The following is a 20702-nucleotide window of genomic DNA, read 5'->3' as shown; positions in this document are numbered from 1 at the left end:
CTAGCTGGCCAGCGATCTCAGGGATTGGCCTGTCTCCGCTGCTCGGATGGAGCTCTAAGATTACACGTCTATGCCCAGCTCTTTATGTGGATGCCCCAGATCTGAAGTCAGGTCTTAACATGTGTGTGGTGGGCACGCAGAGGCAGAGCCATCTCTCTCTCTTTCTTTAAAAAAGCCAGCCTCCCCTCCCCCCCTTTTAAAACGAGAACTCATCCTTCTTTCTTTGGGTCTAGTTTAGTAGTTTTTGATGTGGCTTCTCGCCTCTCGAGATGGGATTGTTGTCGTGGTGAGCTGTATCAGGAGTTCTCAGAGCAGAAGTTGGAGAAGGACTTAGAGGCTTGTGTGCACGGGCTCTTGGGTGCAGGTCGGTGAGGGAAGGGGAACCCTCAGGGGGATGAAGGTGCTAGTTCGACCATCCAATTCTCTGCTCTTCCTTTCTGCAAACAAGACTGCTGGGCCTGTGACCCTTGTGACTTCCCCGGAAGCTTGCTCAGGAGGAAAGGACAAGCATAGGTCACTGAGCTCCACAGAGTGCTGATAAGAAGGCTCCTCCTGATACAAGGCTCTAGGCTGAGGGCTTTAGAATCTCCTTAGGCATTGCCTGTTACAGATAGGGAGGGAAGGAGGGAGGGAGGGAGGGAGGGAGGGAGGGAGGGAGGGAGGGAGGGAGGGAGGGAGGGAGGGAGGGAGGGAGGGAGGGAGGGAGGGAGGGAGGGAGGGAGGGACGGAGGGACGGAGGGAGGGAGGGAGGGAGGGGAAGAGAGACAGAGCAACGAGCAGGAGCATTGAATTCAGTAGTATCAGCGTGACTCTTATTATCTTTATGATCTTTGGCAAATAATTTCTGGCCTCAGTTTCCAGACTCCTAATACCTATGTATTTTGTGGTTTGTTGAAACAATTAAATGAGAATAAAGAAATGTACAGAGTATTTAGTAAATCCTTGTTATTACCGTGGCTTCAGTTTCCGGGAGTGTCTATAATTAGGAGAGCTCGCCATCCTGGGGCTCCTCTCCTAGGGCCCTTTTTAGTGCCGCCAAGTGTTCACCAGCTCCCTACCCGCCACACCCACCACCCACTCATTATCCAGACTCGATGGATATTGGGATCACCAGCCACCCTTTCCCTGTCCCACCTGTATGAGTCTGGTCTTTGGGTTCTTGGTTTTGTCACATCCTCAGAGGTCCACCTGCTTATCTTCCCATTCCTCTATCCCGCTGTTATCGCCTTGTTTTGGGACTTCATTATTTCTCTTCTGGATTCGGGAGCCTCCTGCTCTTGGTCCTCTGGGGTTTGAGTCTGTGATGTCGCTCAGAGGAGTCTGTAAATGTTCATCTGTTGGTGTCACCCCTTTTGCATGTCCCCATTAAAACAGAAGATTCTTGAAAGAAACTCCTTGTGGTTCCTCCACTGAGCCTGCTCAGGAGACGTGGAAATGCAGCACCTCTAATGGCTATGCTGTCCTGCTCCTGAGGACCTTACACAGGTGCCCCTCAGACTGGAACGCCCCCTTCCCCCTGTCTACCTTTTAAACCCTTCCTTATTCACTGTTAGCACTTCATCCTCTGTAAGACCTTCCCTGACCCACCATGGAGGTTTAAAGGCTCAGCATGCCGTGTTTCCTGGGAGATGAGATATCTTGGTGTAGATTCTTCTAGCCAGTGCCTGGCACAGTGGGTGGGTGCTTGTTGAAGCTGAGTGGGTGGCAGGAGGAACGGGCAATAGGAACCAAACAGGACAGGCACAGGCACTCCACAGGAGAGGAGGAACGGTGACAGGCCATCATGATTGCCTTCCTAGCTCCAGTCACCCAGTGAAGTCTGCACTTGTGCCGTACCGATGGGTAGCACACCAGGGTATGCCCAGAACGGAGCCTGGGAGAATTGGGAAGGGAGCCACTGGAGTGGGCAAGTCTCCTCTTGTCACAGTCGAGCTAACCTCCCTCTTGAGTATTCAGGGTGGTTTTCTTTGGGGCAGGGTGGTGGTCAGAGCATATAACACGGTAAGAACAACAGCACAGTGCCTTTTTCTTTCTCCTACATGTTTTACAATAATTTAGGAATGGCATTATGCTGTTACCATAGATACTAACATGCAGCATGTTATTATATCATGTATGCAATATCCAGTCACAAATCTGAAGTTAATAGGACTGACTTTTCTATACTTGTGGTGAGTCTAGGTGGTGTCCTTTCTGGGTGGTTCAGACATGGATCCATTCCGTGACTCTGGGAGGTCCCTTTTGAAATGCCCTTGAGTGGTAGGATCCCACAGAAGAGCATCTCTTTATAACTGTCCCTGTACACACCGTGCAGTTTATTCAGCCCTGCTTGTAGGGATTGGTGCAGGTACCACATTTCCCAACATTAAATTGGGTTTCAGAGGAAGAGTAGAATTAAGGATCTTCACTGTGATAACATCCCATCTAAAATCAAATCCCCCAGAGACTTCCAGGAGCACGTTGGCTGTATAAGCCTCAGATCTGACTGGGTGGTCTGCACCAAGAACAGCTCTTCCTCAGAAGGAGGTATTTTGGTATGTCTTTAAAGAAACCTAATCAGGTTCCACCTGGTTAAGTAAACTTTAAATATTTGTTAAAGGCAGTTAGAGTATGTAAATGCTATGAGTCCTATTCTGAGGTTGATTCACCAGCCTGGAGACTAGACTGTAGGTGATGAGGGGCCGTTCCAGTCCACATTTCTGTTATGCACTGATAAATTTCTTGGACTTACAGATGTCTCATTTCTGGAAAATATAGCTATCTGATGGAATAGAAAACAATTATTTCTATTAAAAATCTATGCCCCAAAATGGACTTATAAATGCTGTGTATTTTATTTGTTGTATACATTTTGGCTTGGTAGTTTTACACTTAGAAGTATTTTCTGTGAATATAGTCATGCTTAGTGATACAGGAGTATTCAACAGAATGTTTCTAATAGCAGATAATTGAAATCACAGTTAATAGTAATTCATACTTAGGAAAGAGTGTTATCTCACCCATGGTGATGGTGTAGATGGCTCAACATGAAGTTTCCACTTGCATTACTAATAAGAGAAATGCAGATGGAACTGCCTTGATACAAAGTGCACATTCATACGGGGAATTCACTAGGTGAGGCTGTGGGGAAGTGGACGCTCTTCACATTCCTGGTTCATGTGAATTGATGGTTGTCGTGGAGAGCCCCGGAGAGCAGCTTGGAAGTATCTGTCCAAACAGACGTCCGCCAGCACGTCCGTTTCAAGCCTGCATCTTACAGATGTATGTCGACACGTGAGACGACATGGACATGGGGTGGTTCGCTGAAGTGTTGTTTTAATAGCTGACACAGTAAACAATTGCTTCAATCACCTACATAGTAAACAACTTGGATGTCCAGTGTGAGGCTGTCAAAATAATGTCTGGTTTATTCATCAGTTAAGCAGCTGTGAAAAAGAACAAAGAATCTTTCTGTGCATAAACATGAAGAGATCATCAAGTGGAGAAAGCAAGGAACAGAACAGTGTGCAGCACGCTGTAGATTACCAAATGCAGGAAGCCAGATTTGCCTGTGTGTTGTGGGGAAGTTCTGGACGGATGTGTAAGAAGCTAACAACAGTTGGGCATAGAGAGGGGAGTTGGGAACCAGGCAGACGCAGAGGACGGAATTGGGGCATGAAGATACATCACCTTTCAGAAGAGAAACTCAGAAGGGCTAGGGAGATGGGTAAGAGTACAGCTGCCCTTCCAGAGGACCTGGGGTTGGTTCCTAGCACCCAGATGGCAGCCTACAACTGTCTGTAACTCCAGTTCCAGCGGGTCTGATACCCTCACACCCATGTACATAAAATTAAATAAATGAAGCCCCATTAGTTTAGCAAGCTAATTAAAAAAGATACCTATAATGTATAGTCAAGTGAAAAAGAAACATGCATGTTGGAAACCCTATGATGGTGTGATCCATATTCTACAAAAGAGTATGCACGCTGGCAATAAAGATGAGGAAGAGGTTGTACATCTGTACCCAGGAGCAGAACGCTGGAACTGAGGTGTTTAATGTCATGTTAAGTGTTTACATTTGGGCTAAGCTAAAATCTTTTTAGTTAATGTGTGTTGTTCTGGAAGACACCCTGAGATATACACGAGTTACAATTTAGTCAGAATCACTCTGAGAGCTCGGTCTTACCTGCCCCGGCATAGGATGGCTGCCTCACTCAGTAGAGACGGAAGTGATCCCGTTGGGATCGGCTGGGGTCAAGGCCAAAGCAGCTGCCTGCAGAATCCAGGATAACTTTAGAGCAAATTAGAAGGAGACGAGGTCAGAGCAGCCGGAGAATATGCTAAATGCACTAGAATGTTGAAGGAATGCCTAGAAGTTTACTGAGTAGCGTGTTTAAATGTCGTGAACTAGATAAAACTAGATCAGTGCGAGGCCATGGGAGACATCGAGTGTGTCTGAACAGTGAAAACGTAAACACCGGCAGATTTCAAAATACCTAGAGAGGACAAGTTGTGTTTAAGTGGTATCCCTGGTCATTGCGTAACCAGCGTCTGTGCACCCGGCACAGGACATAGGCTTCCTGTGTGACATGCTTCTGCATTTTTACGTCAGCTGGAGAAGGCGGACATTCTTTGTGTTTTCCTCCTTTCTCCATGGTTGTGTCTGGAGGGGCACTGATTTTTGTGAAGTAGCTCCAAGCCAGACGCGTCCAACCTTTTTTTTTTTTTTTTTTTTCCCCGAGACAGGGTTTCTTTGTATAGCTCCGGCTGTCCTGGGACTCACTTTGTAGACCAGGCTGGCCTTGAACTCAGAAATTCACCTGCCTCTGCCTCCTGAGTGCTGGGATTAAAGGCGTGCGCCACCACGCCCGGCACGTCCAACCTTTTTGACATTGCATTATGACATTGTCATTGTCTACAGACCTGTTGGGTCATGTTGATCGCTATCCCGGGACACATGCAGGCTGTGGGCTGCAGTTTGGACACGCCCAACCTAGGCTTTTCTGAAACGCTCTTAAGGGGAAATGGGGATGGAATCTCTGGGTCATTGATTATAGAGATTTGATCGCAAAGATGGCTTCCATTCACAGACACCGCCCCTCTCTTGCTTGACCTGAGTTTGTGGCATCCCAATTTTATTTCAGCATTCCAGTTCTGGAGATCACATTAAAAGCTGTATAATCTGAATGGGGGAGGGGGAGCGAGGCTGTCCACACTGTGCGCCCAGCACTAACCCGGGACTCAGTGCAGCAAGTGAATGCATTGTGTTTCTGTGTCTGCCCTGCTCTGGCTAGAAGGTGGTGGATTTTTCCCTGTCTGCAGTTACACACGCTGGCTTGGACGCCGCCTGACATTCATGTGATCTCTTTCTTTGTACTCAGCGTACCGCACAGATGAATCTCAGCCCTGGGTTTTGCCAGTAGTGAGGAAGGTCGAACAGAAGATTGCTAACGACAATAGCCTCAACCACGAGTACCTGCCCATCCTGGGCCTGGCAGAGTTCCGGAGCTGTGCTTCTCGGCTAGTACTTGGGGACAACAGCCCGGCTATCAGGGAGAATCGGGTGAGTTTGGAGTGTGGGTAGTTTCTCATTAGGAACTGTAAATGCCTAAAAAGAAAAGATTAAAAGTTCAGTTTGCTTGAAGGCATTGAAAGATATGTCTTGAGAATTCTCAGAAAATGCATTTTTGTTATTTATTTCTTTGCAGGTAGGTAAGCTGACCTCTTTTACATTTTTATTTATTTCATGTGCGTGAGCATTGTGCTTGCATGTAATGTCTGTGCTGCATGTGTGGACCTGGTGCCCAAGGAGGCCAGAAGAGGGCATTGGATCCCCTGGGACTGGAGTTACAGATGGCTGTGAACTGCTATGTGGGTGCTGGAGATCGGACCTGGGTCCTCTGGAAGAGCAGCCAGGACTCTAATGACTAAGCCATCTCTCCAGGCCACCAAATACATTTTTAGTCAGTGTAAGAGGATAATTATGGCTGTATCCAGAGCTCAGCTTCACTTAACTCAATTTTGTCCAGTCCATTATCAGATTTCATTCATTGGCATTGAAGCCGTTATTATAAAAGCCAAGCAAAGGGAAGTTAGTGGACTCTGGAGAGTTTGGGGTTGTATAGACTCATCTCTACCACTGCTTTTGGCCGTAGGCAAATCATTTACCTACTTGGTCTCTGTGTCTTGAATTTAGCAAGAAAAGAATCTGTAGCTCATAATCCCATCAGGGCTTCTTACATAGGGACTTTGCTCTGAAAGTACATGCAGACTTTCGTTTATTTCTGGGGAAAATCTTCTTTAATTTTACCTGGCTTCTCAGAAGGTGTCAGTGATCCCTCAACCTTCAAGAACCAGGATTCCCCGCTCTTTCTTGCCTGTGGTAATTCTTGTAGTCTTCCTCTTAGGTGCTCTCATTGAACTGCCCGTGCTGTAACTTCAGATGTGTGCAAGAATGAGTGTGTGTTAGAGGCAGACACCATGAGGTAGGGTGTGTGTGTGTGTGTGTGTGTGTGTGTGTGTATGGTGGGAAGGGCTGAAGGAGAGATTCAGGGGACGGGGAGACCCTCGGGGCTGCAAATGTGTACCCAGCCGGGCCTGCAAGTTGTAAGCTGGAACCTGTGAACCCTTGCCAAGCCAATGCAATCAGAATCGTGAAGGGGCACTGCCCTCTTGTTCCCCACAACCCCAATGGGAGATTTTTCTTTTTTTCCTTTTTTAATTTTTTTAAAAGACTTTCTTTCTTTCTTTCTTTCTTTCTTTCTTTCTTTCTTTCTTTCTTTCTTTCTTTCTTTCTTTCCTTCTTTCCTTCCTTCTTTCTTTCTTTCTTTCTTTCTTTCTTTCTTTCTTTCTTTCTTTCTTTCTTTCTTTCTTTCTTTCTTTCTTTCTTTTTGTTTTTTGAGACAGGGTTTCTCTGTGTAGCCCTGGCTGTCCTGGAACTCATTTTGTAGACCAGGCTGGCCTTGAACACAGCCTCCCAAGTGCTGGGATTACAGGAGTGCGCCACCACGCCTGACAATTTTTTTTTTTTTAAGAGAGGATTTTTGTATGCAGCCCTGGCTGCTCTGGAACTCATTCTGTAGGCCAGACTGGCCTCAAACCCAGTGACCAGAGGTCCTTCTGCTTCTGCCTCCCAAGTGCTGGGATGAGGGGGCGTGCACTACCGCCTACTTGGCTTGGGGGTATTTTTAAAAGGTGCCCCCACTGACTCCAAACTATATCTAGGTTTGAAAAAACACAAAGTAGAGAAGATAAGGAAACATCGATCCTGTTCTTGGGACAGGGGTGTGTGGGTGACAGCGGTGGGCAGAAGCAAGTCTCGGTTGTGTAGAGACTCGCCTGAAGACTACAGTTTGTGGAGGGGTTACCTAAGGAAAGTGTTGTTTGAGCAAGGTAAACCTGGCTCACTGGAACTGGGTGGGAGGGGAGAGCAAGAGTCCGCTTAGGTGTTGTGTAATTGAAATCAGTTGTGCTCCTCAGCCCCTGGGCCATGTGGTAACGCAGGCCACAGTTCACCCATGGAAAGGGCGTCGGTGTGGAGTCATTGGAGGTGTTCCTCACCTGTTGTGTACAGCAGGGTTTTCTTCTCCAGATGCCCTGATAAGCCAGTGGCAAGGTGAAGTAAAGGCCGCTCACGAGCTTGCTTTCCTACTGGTGCCTTGAAGCAGGGGGGCTCTGCTGAAGGTCTGAGAATCCAGGTCACTGATTAAACAAGGAATTAATCAAAGTTCGCACTAGATTTCTGTGCAAGGCTTTATCTTGCCTTGGGGGGAACGGAAGGTGTGGGATGTGTGTGCAGGGGGTAGAGGGTGGTATGGAAGAACTGCCCTGAAAAATCCTGTGTTTGCCCAGACAGAAAGTGGGCAGTCTGTTTTAAAATCTATATGTTTTATCGCTCCTCTGAGAGTTTCATGCAGTGTGTTTTGGTCATACCCATCTCCGTTTCTCTCCTTCCTACTCCGTGCTGGAATGATGACGTGCTCGGTCTTACGTAGGAGAGCGCGGCCCATGCTTGTCCGTGTGAGCCAGCAGCCTGTCATGTCAGGAGCACACAGTTGTGTTCCAGCCCTCCCCAACCTCTGGCTCTTAAAAACCTTCCACTCCCTCCTCAGTGGTCCCTGAGCTGTGTGTGTGTGTGTGTGTGTGTGTGTGTGTGTGTGTGTGTGTCTGTCTGTCTGTGTTAGTGTGTTATAGATATCCCATTTGTGGCCCAGCACTCCACTGACATAGGGTACCTGTCTGTATATGCTATAGATGGATCAGCTAAGGCTGTTGATGGCAAATCAGAGTCCATATTGGAGGAGCGGCTTCTCTAAGAAAACTGTATTCTCAACATGGCTACTTTGTTGACAGTGTTCCTCTGTCCATGGACTTGGGTTTTGACCTCTTAAGACTGTAAGAATCTGGCCTGGGGCTCATGGCCTCGACCTGGGAACATACTCTTCCTTCTTGGTCTAGTTCATCTTCATTGTGTTTTGATTACAGAACAAACTTAAAGGACAGTGTTTATGGCATCAGATATGTAAAGCTCCCGTTTCGGGATACTTCCCGGCATCTGCATTACTCTGGGTACCGGCTGCTTCTGAGCTCTGAGCTTCTTCTTTTTTTTTTTTTTTTTTTTTTTTTTTGTTTTTTTTTTTTTTTTTTTTTTTTTTTTTTTCCTGGAAGTTCTCTGGGCCACCATCCAGCCGGCCATCAGCTCAGGTAGATTCTTATAGTAGCCTCATTGGCCTTCCAGCCTCTACTCTCCTTTTCATTTCAGAACATTTTCCACACTACAGGTAGAGAGGTCCTCCTTATAGAGAGAGCTAAGGGTGCTGCTGCCTGCTCCCCTCCTCCACATGGTGCACCCTCGTTGCTGTCCACAGAGTATGGTCCAGTCTCTGAGCTTGGCATCTCTCTCCCTGTTATCCCTTCGGGATCCTGCCAGTCTAAGAGTGGAGAGTGTTGCTGTTCCACAGACCCACAGGCCTATCAGGACTCAGAACCCATGCCTGGCTTTTCCCTCTGTGTAGAATGCCCGGCCTTGCTTCACCAACTCTCTAGTCCGCACCTCTAAGACCTTCAAGACCTGAGCAAGGGTCACTTCTGTGCTGAATCGTTCAGTTTCTCAGGCGTGGCTGGTTACTTATGTTCTCTGAGTTATGACGTGGCTGTTTGAAGTCTGGGAATAACAACTCACTGTGGCTTTACTCTAGTGCCTAAATTAAAAATATCATTTCATTTTACATGTGAGAGTATTCTGCTTGCATGTATGCATGCGTCACGCGCATCCTTGGTGCCCATGGAGGTCAGAAGAATGTCTCAGATCCTCTGGGACTGGAGATTCAGATGACTGTGAGTCACCATGTGCATGCAGGGAACTGAAACCAGAAAGTGCTCTTAACTGCTGAGCCACGTCTCTGGCTCCCTACAATGTCTGATTTTATAAGGCTTTTTTCTCTCACAATTTGTGACCCTGGCTAGGGATCATCTCACAATTTATAACCCTGGCTAGGGATCATCTCACAATTTGTGATCCTGGCTAGGGATCATCTCATAATTTGTGACCCTGGCTAGGAATCATCTCACAATTTGTGACCCTGGCTAGGGATCGTGGCTTTTTGTTTTGTACATGTTCCACAGTTAGCTCACAGAACTTCTAAGGGTCTCAGATGTTTGAGTGAGTCACTTGTCAGAAGAGCCAGGCACATTGCTAGATGCTGGGACCCAGCAGTGACCAAACATACATGTGACCACAGAGACAGCCCCTCCTTCCGTTGACTGTGTTAAACTTGTCAAATGCTGTAGGAAGAGAGGGGGTGGAGGCATGTTAGCCCTGGGGAAGGGAAGGGGGCTGGCTTTAGTTTTAACTGGAGTGGCCAGAGTAGGAGAAGGGATAGTAGAAGAATGAACAAGTGAAGAATGAACAAGAAGGTTAATGGTAATGTCTTCTTCCTTAAACAGCCTTCCTCTTGAAATTTACCATTACCACCTGCTTTGAAGGAGTTCAATTTCTGGGACCCTCGCTGCTGCTTCTCACTTTTCTGTTCTCAGACTTTAGGATTTAGACAGAATGGCCATAGAGCAGTGTTTCAGGCTCTGCAGTTCCTGCGCCTTGGCAGGCATGGCAGGGAGCCACAGTAGACCTGACGTGACACCTTTCCTTGTAGTGAGATCTCAGTCTCTACTTTGGCCCTTGCCTCAAGGAGTCCGGGGATCTTGCCCTGCCTCGGGTCTTTTCTACACTAGGTTCTTTCTTGAGCCAGTTGGGCAGAAGCTTGTGTGGTGGTGTGTATCAGATACGGTAAGAGTTGCTATGGGATGCAGGTGACATGTGACCCTGGTCTCAAGCAGCTTCTTGTGGGCTCTGTTCACCTCACAATGAAGTAACACAATCAGATTATGATATCTGACATGCTCCTAGAGCCAGCAGCTGTGTCAACATAGAAAGGAGATGCAGAGACTGGTCCAGTTTTAACTGGTTGACTCCTTGTTCTGGGTACCTGTTTAGTGACTTGGGTCCACGTGGTTGAGTCTGTAAATTGCCTGAACTTATCTGGCTATACATATTAATGATTTTTCCTTGTTTACAAAATATAGGACTTTCTTGGCCAAAAAAGTTTCTACAATAACCAGTTGCTACTTTATTCACAAAAAGAGGTTTCTGTTAGTTGTTGATACCCACGTGTCACAGAAGCCGTCCAGTGTTTAATTTTTAGGGCATGATGGTTTGAGAATTCAATATTTCACATGTCGTATGTTATGAGTGGCAAGGTAGCTGATGTTAATGAAGTGGATTTATAATTTTTCATTCCTAGGGTCCTTTGCAGTCCTGTGTACCCTGTGTATCCGTGCTGGCACCGGGTGCTTCTGGAACAGGAGGGAGGGCGGGGCTAACCTCAGGACCTCTCCTCCCTGAACGATTTTTCCTTTGCTGTCTTTTAGCATTAGTGTTATCTTAGAGTTTTAGAACAACTTAGGGCAGCTTTTCTCCTCTAAAGGGAAATTTTCTTCTTTTAACCTCTTTAGTATTTCAAATGCTATAATACCTAAATCCATGCCCACGTCACATTACTTCAAGGTCATCTGCATTTGTGAATCTTGTATAAGATTGAACCACACTGCCAGAGCAAATTCAAGATAGCCGAATATGTTTCTTTAATCATGACATTTTACAAATAACACAGGGACGTATCTTTTTGTGTGTCTTTAGGATCATCACGTAGGGTTGGAAAGACGGCTTGCTCTATCGTGGGACTGGGGTTTGGATCCTATAGCATTCACACTGGGCAACTTACACATGCCTGTGACTCCAGCTCCATGTGTTTCAAAACTTGTTTCTGGCCTCTGTTGGAATGCATGCACACATAAACACACACACACACACACCTTAAAGAAAACCAGCTTACAGAACAAAGTCCCTTTCTACTGTGACTATTCCTGAGTCTTTCGTGAAGTTGTCACTGCTAAGAGACGGTTGTGCGTCCCTCGGCGGCGGCATTGATTGCTCTTCAGTACCATGATAAAACACCAGAACCAGAAGCGGCTTACGAAGGAAAGAGTTCACTTTGGCCTATGGTTCATTATGGATGGTTGTGAGCCACCATGTAGTTGCTGGGATTTGAACTCAGGACCTTTGGGAGAGTAGTCGGTGCTCTTAACCACTGAGCCATCTCTCCAGCCCCCAGACTTTTTTTTTTTTTTTTTTTTTTGGTTTTTCGAGACAGGGTTTCTCTGTGTAGCCCTGGCTGTCCTGGAACTCACTTTGTAGACCAGGCTGGCCTCGAACTAAGAAATCCGCCTGCCTCTGCCTCCCAAGTGCTGGGATTAAAGGTGTGCGCCACCACGCCCGGCCAGACTTTTTTTTATATGATCCTTTTGTTCTCCTTAGTCTTGTAGGCATATTAGGCAGCACTTAATTAATTTATTTATTCATGTCTTTTATCTCCACTGAGAGAGTTATGCTGGAGCCTCATTAGAATTCGAAGGGTCCGATCAATGACAGCAGGACGGAGTGACTTACAGAAGACGGAGGGAGCAGATCCAGAGCTGGGAGACCTCACTCGTGCCCATCCATGCTGACTCTCCTTTTGCGAACCATTGATTTCTCTCAATCCGTTTACTTTGTAGAGTATGTGAGGGCCCAATGACACTCTAGCTGAAAGTGTTTTTCTAAATGGTGAAACAGAGGGCTTGCATCATCACCTTTACTAGGACTCTTTAGGCTGAGAGAAAGCTGATCAGAGGAGGGGAAAGTCTGCCTGAGAGAACACGTCTCCAGGGATTAGTGTAACAGCATTCCATAAGTAGGTGGGAATCAAGGGTCAGCTTGAGTGAATGTCCAGGGCCCTACTGACAGGAGAGATCTTGGGATGGGTGCTCAACAGCTGGGGTTCCCTTCCAAGGCACACATTATTGTGTCCCAGGTCCTTCTATCTGTGTTCAAGATGGAGGTTCCTCCTGGAGTCAGAGGAGACCTAACTGTCCCGCTCACTGGTGACTTCATCTCTTCTTTCCTTTCTGTCTCTCAATTTACCCACAAACTAGGGTCTTCCGGTAATTGTTGGAAGTTTTGAGGAACTCGTACACTTAAGGGGCTTTAGACAGAAAAAGGGCAAAGTGTGTTGCCATGATTGACTTACTCTTTCGAATATTAGCTGATCTCATCATTGTCAACAACCTGTGACCCGAAATCTTCTGTTTCAGGTTGGAGGTGTGCAGTCTTTGGGAGGGACAGGCGCGCTTCGAATTGGAGCTGACTTCTTAGGGCGATGGTACAATGGTACAGACAATAAGAACACACCAATCTACGTATCATCACCAACCTGGGGTGAGTCTGCTAGTCGTAGAGCCGAGCATCTGGGAGGGCTGCCTTTATGACACTTGGTGACTGCATGGAAGATGTAATCTATCCCCGGGGGGGGGGTGAGTTTTGGGGAGTCATTGAGCACTGTATTCTAGCTGTAGCCAGAGAAAGCTACTACTCCAGTTTCAACTGGGAGCACCTTTGACCAAGACTCCGTTGTATTCTATCCTTAGGGTTCCATGATGGGGGATATAAGAGGCAGGCTGCCCATTCGTAGGTGCCAAGTCTGGAGTTCTTATAACTGGTTGGACTTGTTCCTGGTATAACTCAATAGCAAGCCTCCACGACGCTCAGTGGACACTGAGCCTGAGGGCTCACCTGCGTTCCTTCTGGTTCTGCCACCTTGTGTTTAAAAAGCATTTAACATCTGTCCCTTTGCCTTGCAGAGAACCATAATGCTGTGTTTGCTGCCGCCGGTTTTAAAGACATTCGGCCCTATCGCTACTGGGATGCAGAGAAGAGAGGACTGGACCTCCAGGGTTTCCTGAATGATCTGGAGGTGAGTGATACAGAAGAGCAGTAGAGAATTCTGTTTAGGAGTAGCAGGAAAAACTTCGGATCAGTTGATAAATGAGAACCTGAGACTTTTTCCAAATCATCGAGAGCAGTGAGGTAGCACATGAGAGAGGTGTTCAAGACACTGAGAATATGGCTAATGCTTGCCCTGTGGCTAATGCTTGCCCTGTGGCTAATGCTTGCCCTGTGGCTAATGCTTGCCCTATGGCTAATGCTTGCCTATGGCTAATGTTTGCCCTGTGGCTAATGCTTACCCTATGGCTAATGCTTGCCCTGTGGCTAATGCTTGCCCTGTGGCTAATGCTTGCCTATGGCTAATGCTTGCCCTGTGGCTAATGCTTACCCTATGGCTAATGCTTGCCCTGTGGCTGAAGCTTGCCCTATGGTTAATGCTTGCCCTTGTACTGTGACCTGTGTTCCCCTGAGCATCTCCCGGTATCCCTGCTCTGTCAGAGCTGATGTAACCTTCTTCTCCTCAGAATGCTCCTGAGTTCTCCATCTTTGTCCTCCATGCCTGTGCACACAACCCAACAGGGACCGACCCCACTCCAGAGCAGTGGAAGCAGATCGCTGCTGTCATGCAGGTAACGGCTCTTACAGAGCATCTCTATTAAGGAGAATGCATGGATTCATTTTATTTAGCTGTTATTTCTTAATTATTTAAAAGCATGGCCAGCTTACTGAAGGACCCGGAAAGTGGAGAGAAGTTCAAAGAAGAAAATAGATCTTAACTGTAAACCTTATTACTCCTACAGACTCTAGTTTAAGTCTTTTGGTGGATGGAGTATCAGAAAATGTGTGGGTTTTTTAGATGTGTATCTGTTGCCGGGCGTGGTGGTGCACGCCTTTAATCTTGGGAGGCAGAGGCAGGCGGATTTCTGAGTTCGAGGCCAGCCTGGTCTACAGAGTGAGTTCCAGGACAGCCAAGGGCTACACAGAGAAACCCTGTCTTAAAAACCAAAAAAAAAAAAAAAAAAAAAAAAAGAAGATGTATATCTGTTTTACAAGGAGAAATCAGTTTCTTAATATTATGTTGTAGCACTTCCCCCTTTTATTTCTTTACATATTTAACAATATATGATTATACAGTATTTAATGGTTTATATCATCATTTTTGTGGCGATATGCCATTTTGGGGAATTGGGTAAATAGGTTGAGGAATTTTTCGGTTACTTTCGAGACAGGGTTTCTCTGTATAGCAGGTTGAGGAATGTTCAATTTCAGATTTCTTGACCTGATTTACTTACATAGTAAAACACACGCATACTCTCTCTCTCTCTCTCTCTCTCTCTCTCTCTCTCTCTTGTTTAAAATCAGTTGTGGGTTTTTTTTTGTTTTTGTTTTTTTTTAAGACAAGGTTTTTCTGTATAGCTCTGGCTGTCCTGGAACTCACTCCGTAGACCAGGCTGGCCTCGAACTCACAGAGATCCGCCTGCCTCTGCCTCCTGAGTGCTATAATTAAAGGTGTGTGCCACTGCCACCTGGCAAAGCTTTCTCTCCTTAGGATTGCTTTCTAGATGAGAATTTCTAGTTCAGAGTGTATATTCTCCATCACCATGCTTATTGGATACTTATTAAGCAACTGTTAGGTGTTGGGTACCATCGGGGTCTGCTAGTGAACATAGCAGAACAGGCCCCTGCTTTGAGGAGCATATAGCCTTTTTGGGAAGATCTAAGGGTTTAGTATTCAAGAATTCCAATATTGTGAGATAAGGCTTGGGTGAGTTCTGTGGGCTATACAGCACAGATTATATTGCTGGTGATGGGCTAAACCTTCCTGGGCGAAGTCCTTCAAAGAAGATAAGAAGGCCTTGTCTGGAGGGAGCTGGTAGAAAGGTGGTGAGGGCAGGGGCTTGAGGGGTGTGGCCACTGCCCCACCCCAGGCAGACAGTCTGTGCATTTAAGAAACTGAAGGATATTCTCATTACTCCCTGGAGTTCTAGGGGTGGGGAGTGGAAGTGTCTACCCTGGTAACACAGCATGGAATGGATGTGAGGGAAGCTCGCTGAGTCAGCTGGGAGGGAAGTTAGGCATTGCCGGTGTGGGAGCTGAAAGGCTCTGACTGGACATAGGGGAGAGCTACAGGGCATGAGTGAAGGCACACTTGGGTTTGGGGTTTGGACAGTTCAGGAGAGGAAAGAGGTTTGTCCTCTCAGTGTGAGAGCGATTAGAATGGAGAGCCTGCTTCCTCCTGAGAAGGCAGCACTGACCGGAGGTGCCTGGGGTTGCCAGACCTCATTTAATTAGCTAATCAAACCAGGATCCATGACACAACAGCACCTCGAAGCTTCAGAAAGGAGCCCTGTTACTAAAGTGGCATCTCGACCCTGGAGTAAGTATAGTGCACACTTAAGGAAGGGTTACCGAGCCCCGTGTTTGCCGCTTGGTATTCATGAAACAGAACTAGGCGCAGAGTGGCGGGCGGATGAATGAATGCGTGCAGACAGGAAACACAAGGAAGGCTCTGGGTCAAAATTCCTCCCAGGCACCAACTGGGGAGGAAGGGCCCAGGTCGGAGGCCGCTGCCGGAGGACGCCCTGCCCTGACTCGCTCCGCTTTCCTTCCTCGCAGCGCCGTTTTCTGTTCCCCTTCTTTGACTCAGCCTATCAGGGCTTTGCATCTGGAGACCTAGAGAAAGATGCGTGGGCTATTCGCTATTTTGTGTCTGAAGGCTTCGAGCTCTTCTGTGCCCAGTCCTTCTCCAAGAACTTCGGGCTCTACAGTGAGTGCTTCCCAGAGTCGCAGCCCTGCCTCCCTGCCCCTCAACACCACCTCAGCGCCTGAGCCTGGCTATCTCGTCTTCTCCTTAGATGAGAGAGTGGGGAATCTGACCGTGGTCGGAAAAGAGTCTGACAGCGTCCTGCGGGTCCTTTCCCAGATGGAGAAGATTGTACGAATCACCTGGTCCAATCCCCCAGCCCAGGGAGCTCGGATCGTGGCCGCCACCCTCTCTGACCCTGAGCTCTTTAAGGAGTGGTAAGGACCTTGGATCCTGATGGGCGAGGGCAGGAATCAGGAATGCTTAGCTGACTTGCTCTGCTTCATTTGCTTAGGTTTTGTTCTTTTATCTCCAGAGACATAGGATGCAATTTTTTAAATCTCTCTCTCTCTCTCTCTCTCTCCCTCCCTCCCTCCCTCCTTTCTTCTCCCCCGCCCCCATGAGTTCTCTGCTGCATGTATAACTGAATGCCTAATCAGATTCCTTTATAGATGGTCGTGAGCCACCACGTGGGTGCTGGGAACTGGAATCAGGACCTCTGGTAGAAGCAGCCAGTGCTCTTAATCGCTGAGCCATCTCCCCATCCCCAGGATGCCGTTATTTTAGCCTCTCTGAACTTCAGGTATCCCTCAAGGCTGGGCTGATGCCCACATCACCTGTGCTGGGTAGGACAGCATCGGAGGTCGGGAGAAGCCCTGCAGCGGATGCCACTTCCACCACAGCCCAGCCTTCCTTCTGTAAAGCTGGAGGACAGGGATTCCCAGAGAATAGACTGTCTGACTTCAAGGCAGCGTGACCATTTTGGGCTCTTCCTGTCCTGTGCATACACAGGACGATGAAATTTAGTTTATATGTGACATATAGTAGGAAAGGCCCCTGATAGTAGCCACTAAAGGACTGGAGCCATTATGGCATGCACACTGACAACAGCCACTTCAATCTTAGGAAATCTTTACTTCTGGAATTTTCCACTTAATGTTTTCTGACTGTGGTTAACCAAAGATAGCTGAAACCACAGGAGTTGGAAAGGTAGATAAGGGTGAACACCTGTGTTTTATCTTATTTAAGAAGACGAAGGCTTTCACGTCATGGCTAAGTGTATGACAAATAGATCAGTTAGGCCCTGTGGAGTACGTGATACTGTTGGTGTTAGTGTATACTAGCTGGACTCTATCTGTAAGCACAGTCCTTGCTGATTCCCCTCTGTGTCTCCGGCTGTTCATTCACCTGACCAGGAACCCAGGCACCATAATAGATAGGTGTGAGCTCATGATAAGCTTTCAGTCTGAATTGCAGGGTGTTTTTGTGTGTTTGTTCTGGGCACAGGGTCTTGCTGTGTGGCTCAGGCTGGCCTGGAGCTTTAGACCAGTCTGGCCTCAAACTCACAGAGATCTTCCTGTCTTTGCCTCCTGAGTGCTGGGGCTAATGGCGTGCACCACCACTGCCTGGCTTAAATTACAGCTTTTAAACCTATGTATTTCTGTGAGTCCTCTCTTCGTTCCTGGGTATTGCTAACCACTGCCCATGTCCCAGGAAAGGTAACGTGAAGACAATGGCTGACCGGATTCTGACCATGAGATCCGACCTCAGGGCACGATTAGAAGCTCTCAAGACCCCGGGGACTTGGTCTCACATCACTGAGCAGATTGGAATGTTCAGCTTCACAGGGTTGAACCGTAAGTGTCCCACCCCCATCCCCTGAGCAGGTGTATGCACACAGATGTGACAGTTCTTATGCCGAACTTTGGACCAGAGCAAGTTAGGTTTTCTCAGTCTGATCTAGCAAGCTCCTCCAGTCTCTAAGAGCATTGTTGTGGTCTGACCTTTTGACCCAGGATTTTGTTACTTTCATTTTTGCAGGTGGGAAAGTGGCTCAGAGCTAGCTGGGAAATAACAGGATTTGTAACTTGGATCTTTAGTTTGTAACCAGTTTCTCATAAATTGTCAAATACCTTAATTAGTATAAATGGTACATATGATTCCTTAGGGACCAAACTCAATAGGGCTTTTGCAGTGTCCAGGTAGTACTCTTGAAAAGATGTTACAAAGTTACTTCTTGTCCTAAATTTTAAAATTGGGTAGGTTTGGGTAGGTATTTGGGATTAAAAGCTGATGGGAAATCCAGTGGGCCTGATTTCCGCCAGTTGTCAGCAGACTTTTGTTATGATAGAGGAGCCATTTCTTAATAAGGAATTCCTTATTCCTTAATAAGGTGCCTGCTGGATACCTGTTGTTAGACTGGTGCAGAGTGGCCACACACTGTCACCCTGGTGGCTCCCGGGAGGGATCTGTTGTCAGGGAAATACTAGAGGCCCCAGGCAATGTCAAGGCTGTCAGTTCTGGCTTGAAACGGGCTAAGGAACAAACCAAAGGAGATATATAGAAAAATGTGATCAAGATTGTGTTGCAGATTTGTATTGAAACGATGCTGCCTTAGAGAGTGGCGAATGGCTCGGTTAGCTGTAGGCGCCCTCACGATTGTGGGAGAGTTCGTTGAGAAGTCATCTTTATGTAGCTGTAAAAACCCGGGGACTGAGCCTGGTGTGAGAGCTTCTAAGAGCTCACAAGAAGGGGGATCCCCCATGAAAGCACTATCCCCCACTATTCAGAGGAGGAAATTGGTTTTATCATAACTTGACAAGTGGTACGAGTAGACTGAACTTGACGATTCTCATTTGAAGTTTGTCATCGTTTTGTTTTTGTTTGTTTGTGTTTTCTGGGGGTGTTGGGAGGGAGTTTCAAGCCAGGGTTTCTCTGTGTGGCCCTGGCTGTCCTGGAACTCACTCTGTAGACCAAGCTGGCCTCAGACTCAGAGATCTGCCTACCTGTGCCTCCCAAGTGCTGGAATTAAAGGTATGCACCACCACCACCCAGCTTAATTCATTGATTTTTTTTTTTTTAATTTTTTATTTTTTAATGATAGAGTTTGTTCTATTTTTTCTCTTTCCCTCATTTTATTAAGAAAACATATAGAGCCAGGTGTGGTGGTACACAGCCTTTCATTCAGCACTCGGGAGGCAGAGGAGAGCATTGAACTTTTCCTATGCCCAATCTGTGAAATGGGCATGACAGGTTATCACCAAGAATACTGAAGCGCTTAGCACACTGCCTAGCATGTCACACTTGCCCCACTAGTTTGTGTGATTTTATTGTTCTACTTCATTTTTAATGTGCCAATTAAGCAAAAATATGCTAGAATTCTACCATAGTTTTGCAGAGAAACAAAAATCACTGTAGTGATGAGGAAGTGCAGGCCTCTGTCCCCTTCTGCTTTCATGTGTGGGGTTTTTCCTGCAACCACGGAATCCCTGTTGCATCCTGGGAAGGTTGAGGGATGAGTGGTCCAGAGGCTAGAATGTGGTGGTCCTAGGTCACAGGGTCTGGGTCACAGGGTCACAGAGCTTGTTGGTTCACTCACATGTCAGTTATCTGTACATTGTGATGGGCTCCTGTCAAATGTTCTCTGAGATGGAAGGCTCACTGGAGGTTGTTAGCTGCTCAGGACCGAGCAGCCAGACTGGGGGAGACCCAAAGCTGGTGTCGAGCACCTATCAGGGTTTTCCCTATCAGGGTACTTCCCTCATGTCTGATGGTTGCTCTCAGTTGAGAGGGGGTATCTAACGTGCAAGGTCTGGCTGGGAGGTCATCCGGGCTTCAGAGTTGTTCTTCTGCTGTAGTCATATTGTCAACGCCCTGAAAATTGAACATGAATTACTGAGAAATCTTTCCAGGATCTAGTGAGTAGTTTCCTGTTTGTTGATTGCACAAGTCTGAGTTAAGGAGGAAGAAGGAAGATGGTGATCTCTGAGTGTGCACTGTGTAAGTCAGTGTCTGCCCTCCTGTCTTCTCTACAGCCAAGCAGGTCGAGTATTTGGTCAACGAGAAGCACATATATCTGCTGCCGAGTGGTCGGATCAACATGTGCGGCTTGACCACCAAGAACCTAGATTACGTCGCTACCTCCATCCATGAAGCCGTCACCAAAATCCAGTGAAGAAACACCGCGTAGTTCATGCCACCAAAGCAGTTCTTGTCACACCTTTCCTGCCTGCACAAACCTAGCTGTACACCTCCTTTATTAGAGATGACCGTGGGGGAAGCAGCTGCTGCTGTTTAGCTGACCCCACATGAGAAGACGTTTCTTGAAATGAGCCCGGGGGCTCTGGGGTTAGAGCCTGATGGAAACCAGAGTAGATTAAAGTTATTTAAGAATAAAAAGTACTTTGGATATGAGATGTAATCACCTTGCCTTCCTCTCTAGCATTCTACAGGAGTGTTGCCCACGGAGCCGTGGGCTTCTGCGTGTTGCTTGACTCTGTATAAAAGTCTAGTCTCAAAGATCAAGTTGGTCTGAGGAGCTGGATGTGACTGTGGGTATTGTCTGGGGCATTAAAACTCGTCATTGCCACCCGTCTCTGTCTCTCGTCGCCCTGATCTTCCCGCATGGTTGGAACATTAGTTTTTTAAGGCAACTGTGGCCAATATTTATATCATGACACACAAATGGATTTATGTATTTAACTGAAATGAAAGCTCCACTAAACGGTATTTTCTCTTGTGATATGTGGCACATTGTGATATTTTCTTAGTCTGTTCTGTTTCATTTTAAAAAAATAAAACTGCTGATCAAGACAAGTGAAA

The 20702-nt window shown here is 47.0% G+C and overlaps 1 protein-coding gene across 1 annotated transcript in view; it reads left to right on the top strand.

Annotated features, from left to right (window-relative positions):
* The window catches only part of Got1 (glutamic-oxaloacetic transaminase 1), a 23582-nt gene extending 2880 nt beyond the window's left edge, over window positions 1–20702 (top strand). The window contains exons 2-9 of the mRNA XM_021197849.1: window positions 5361–5542; window positions 12667–12790; window positions 13213–13325; window positions 13822–13926; window positions 15914–16064; window positions 16153–16318; window positions 17595–17737; window positions 19916–20702. Coding sequence (XP_021053508.1) covers window positions 5361–5542; window positions 12667–12790; window positions 13213–13325; window positions 13822–13926; window positions 15914–16064; window positions 16153–16318; window positions 17595–17737; window positions 19916–20055 — 1124 coding nt within the window. The 3' untranslated portion in view covers window positions 20056–20702. The remainder of the gene's footprint in view (window positions 1–5360; window positions 5543–12666; window positions 12791–13212; window positions 13326–13821; window positions 13927–15913; window positions 16065–16152; window positions 16319–17594; window positions 17738–19915) is intronic.

The sequence above is a fragment of the Mus pahari genome, chromosome 1 (genome assembly GCF_900095145.1).
Source record: "Mus pahari chromosome 1, PAHARI_EIJ_v1.1, whole genome shotgun sequence".
NCBI classification, from domain to species: Eukaryota; Metazoa; Chordata; class Mammalia; order Rodentia; family Muridae; genus Mus; species Mus pahari.
Note: the sequence above shows the minus strand (reverse complement) of the source record. Positions and strands in the feature narration are given on the sequence as shown.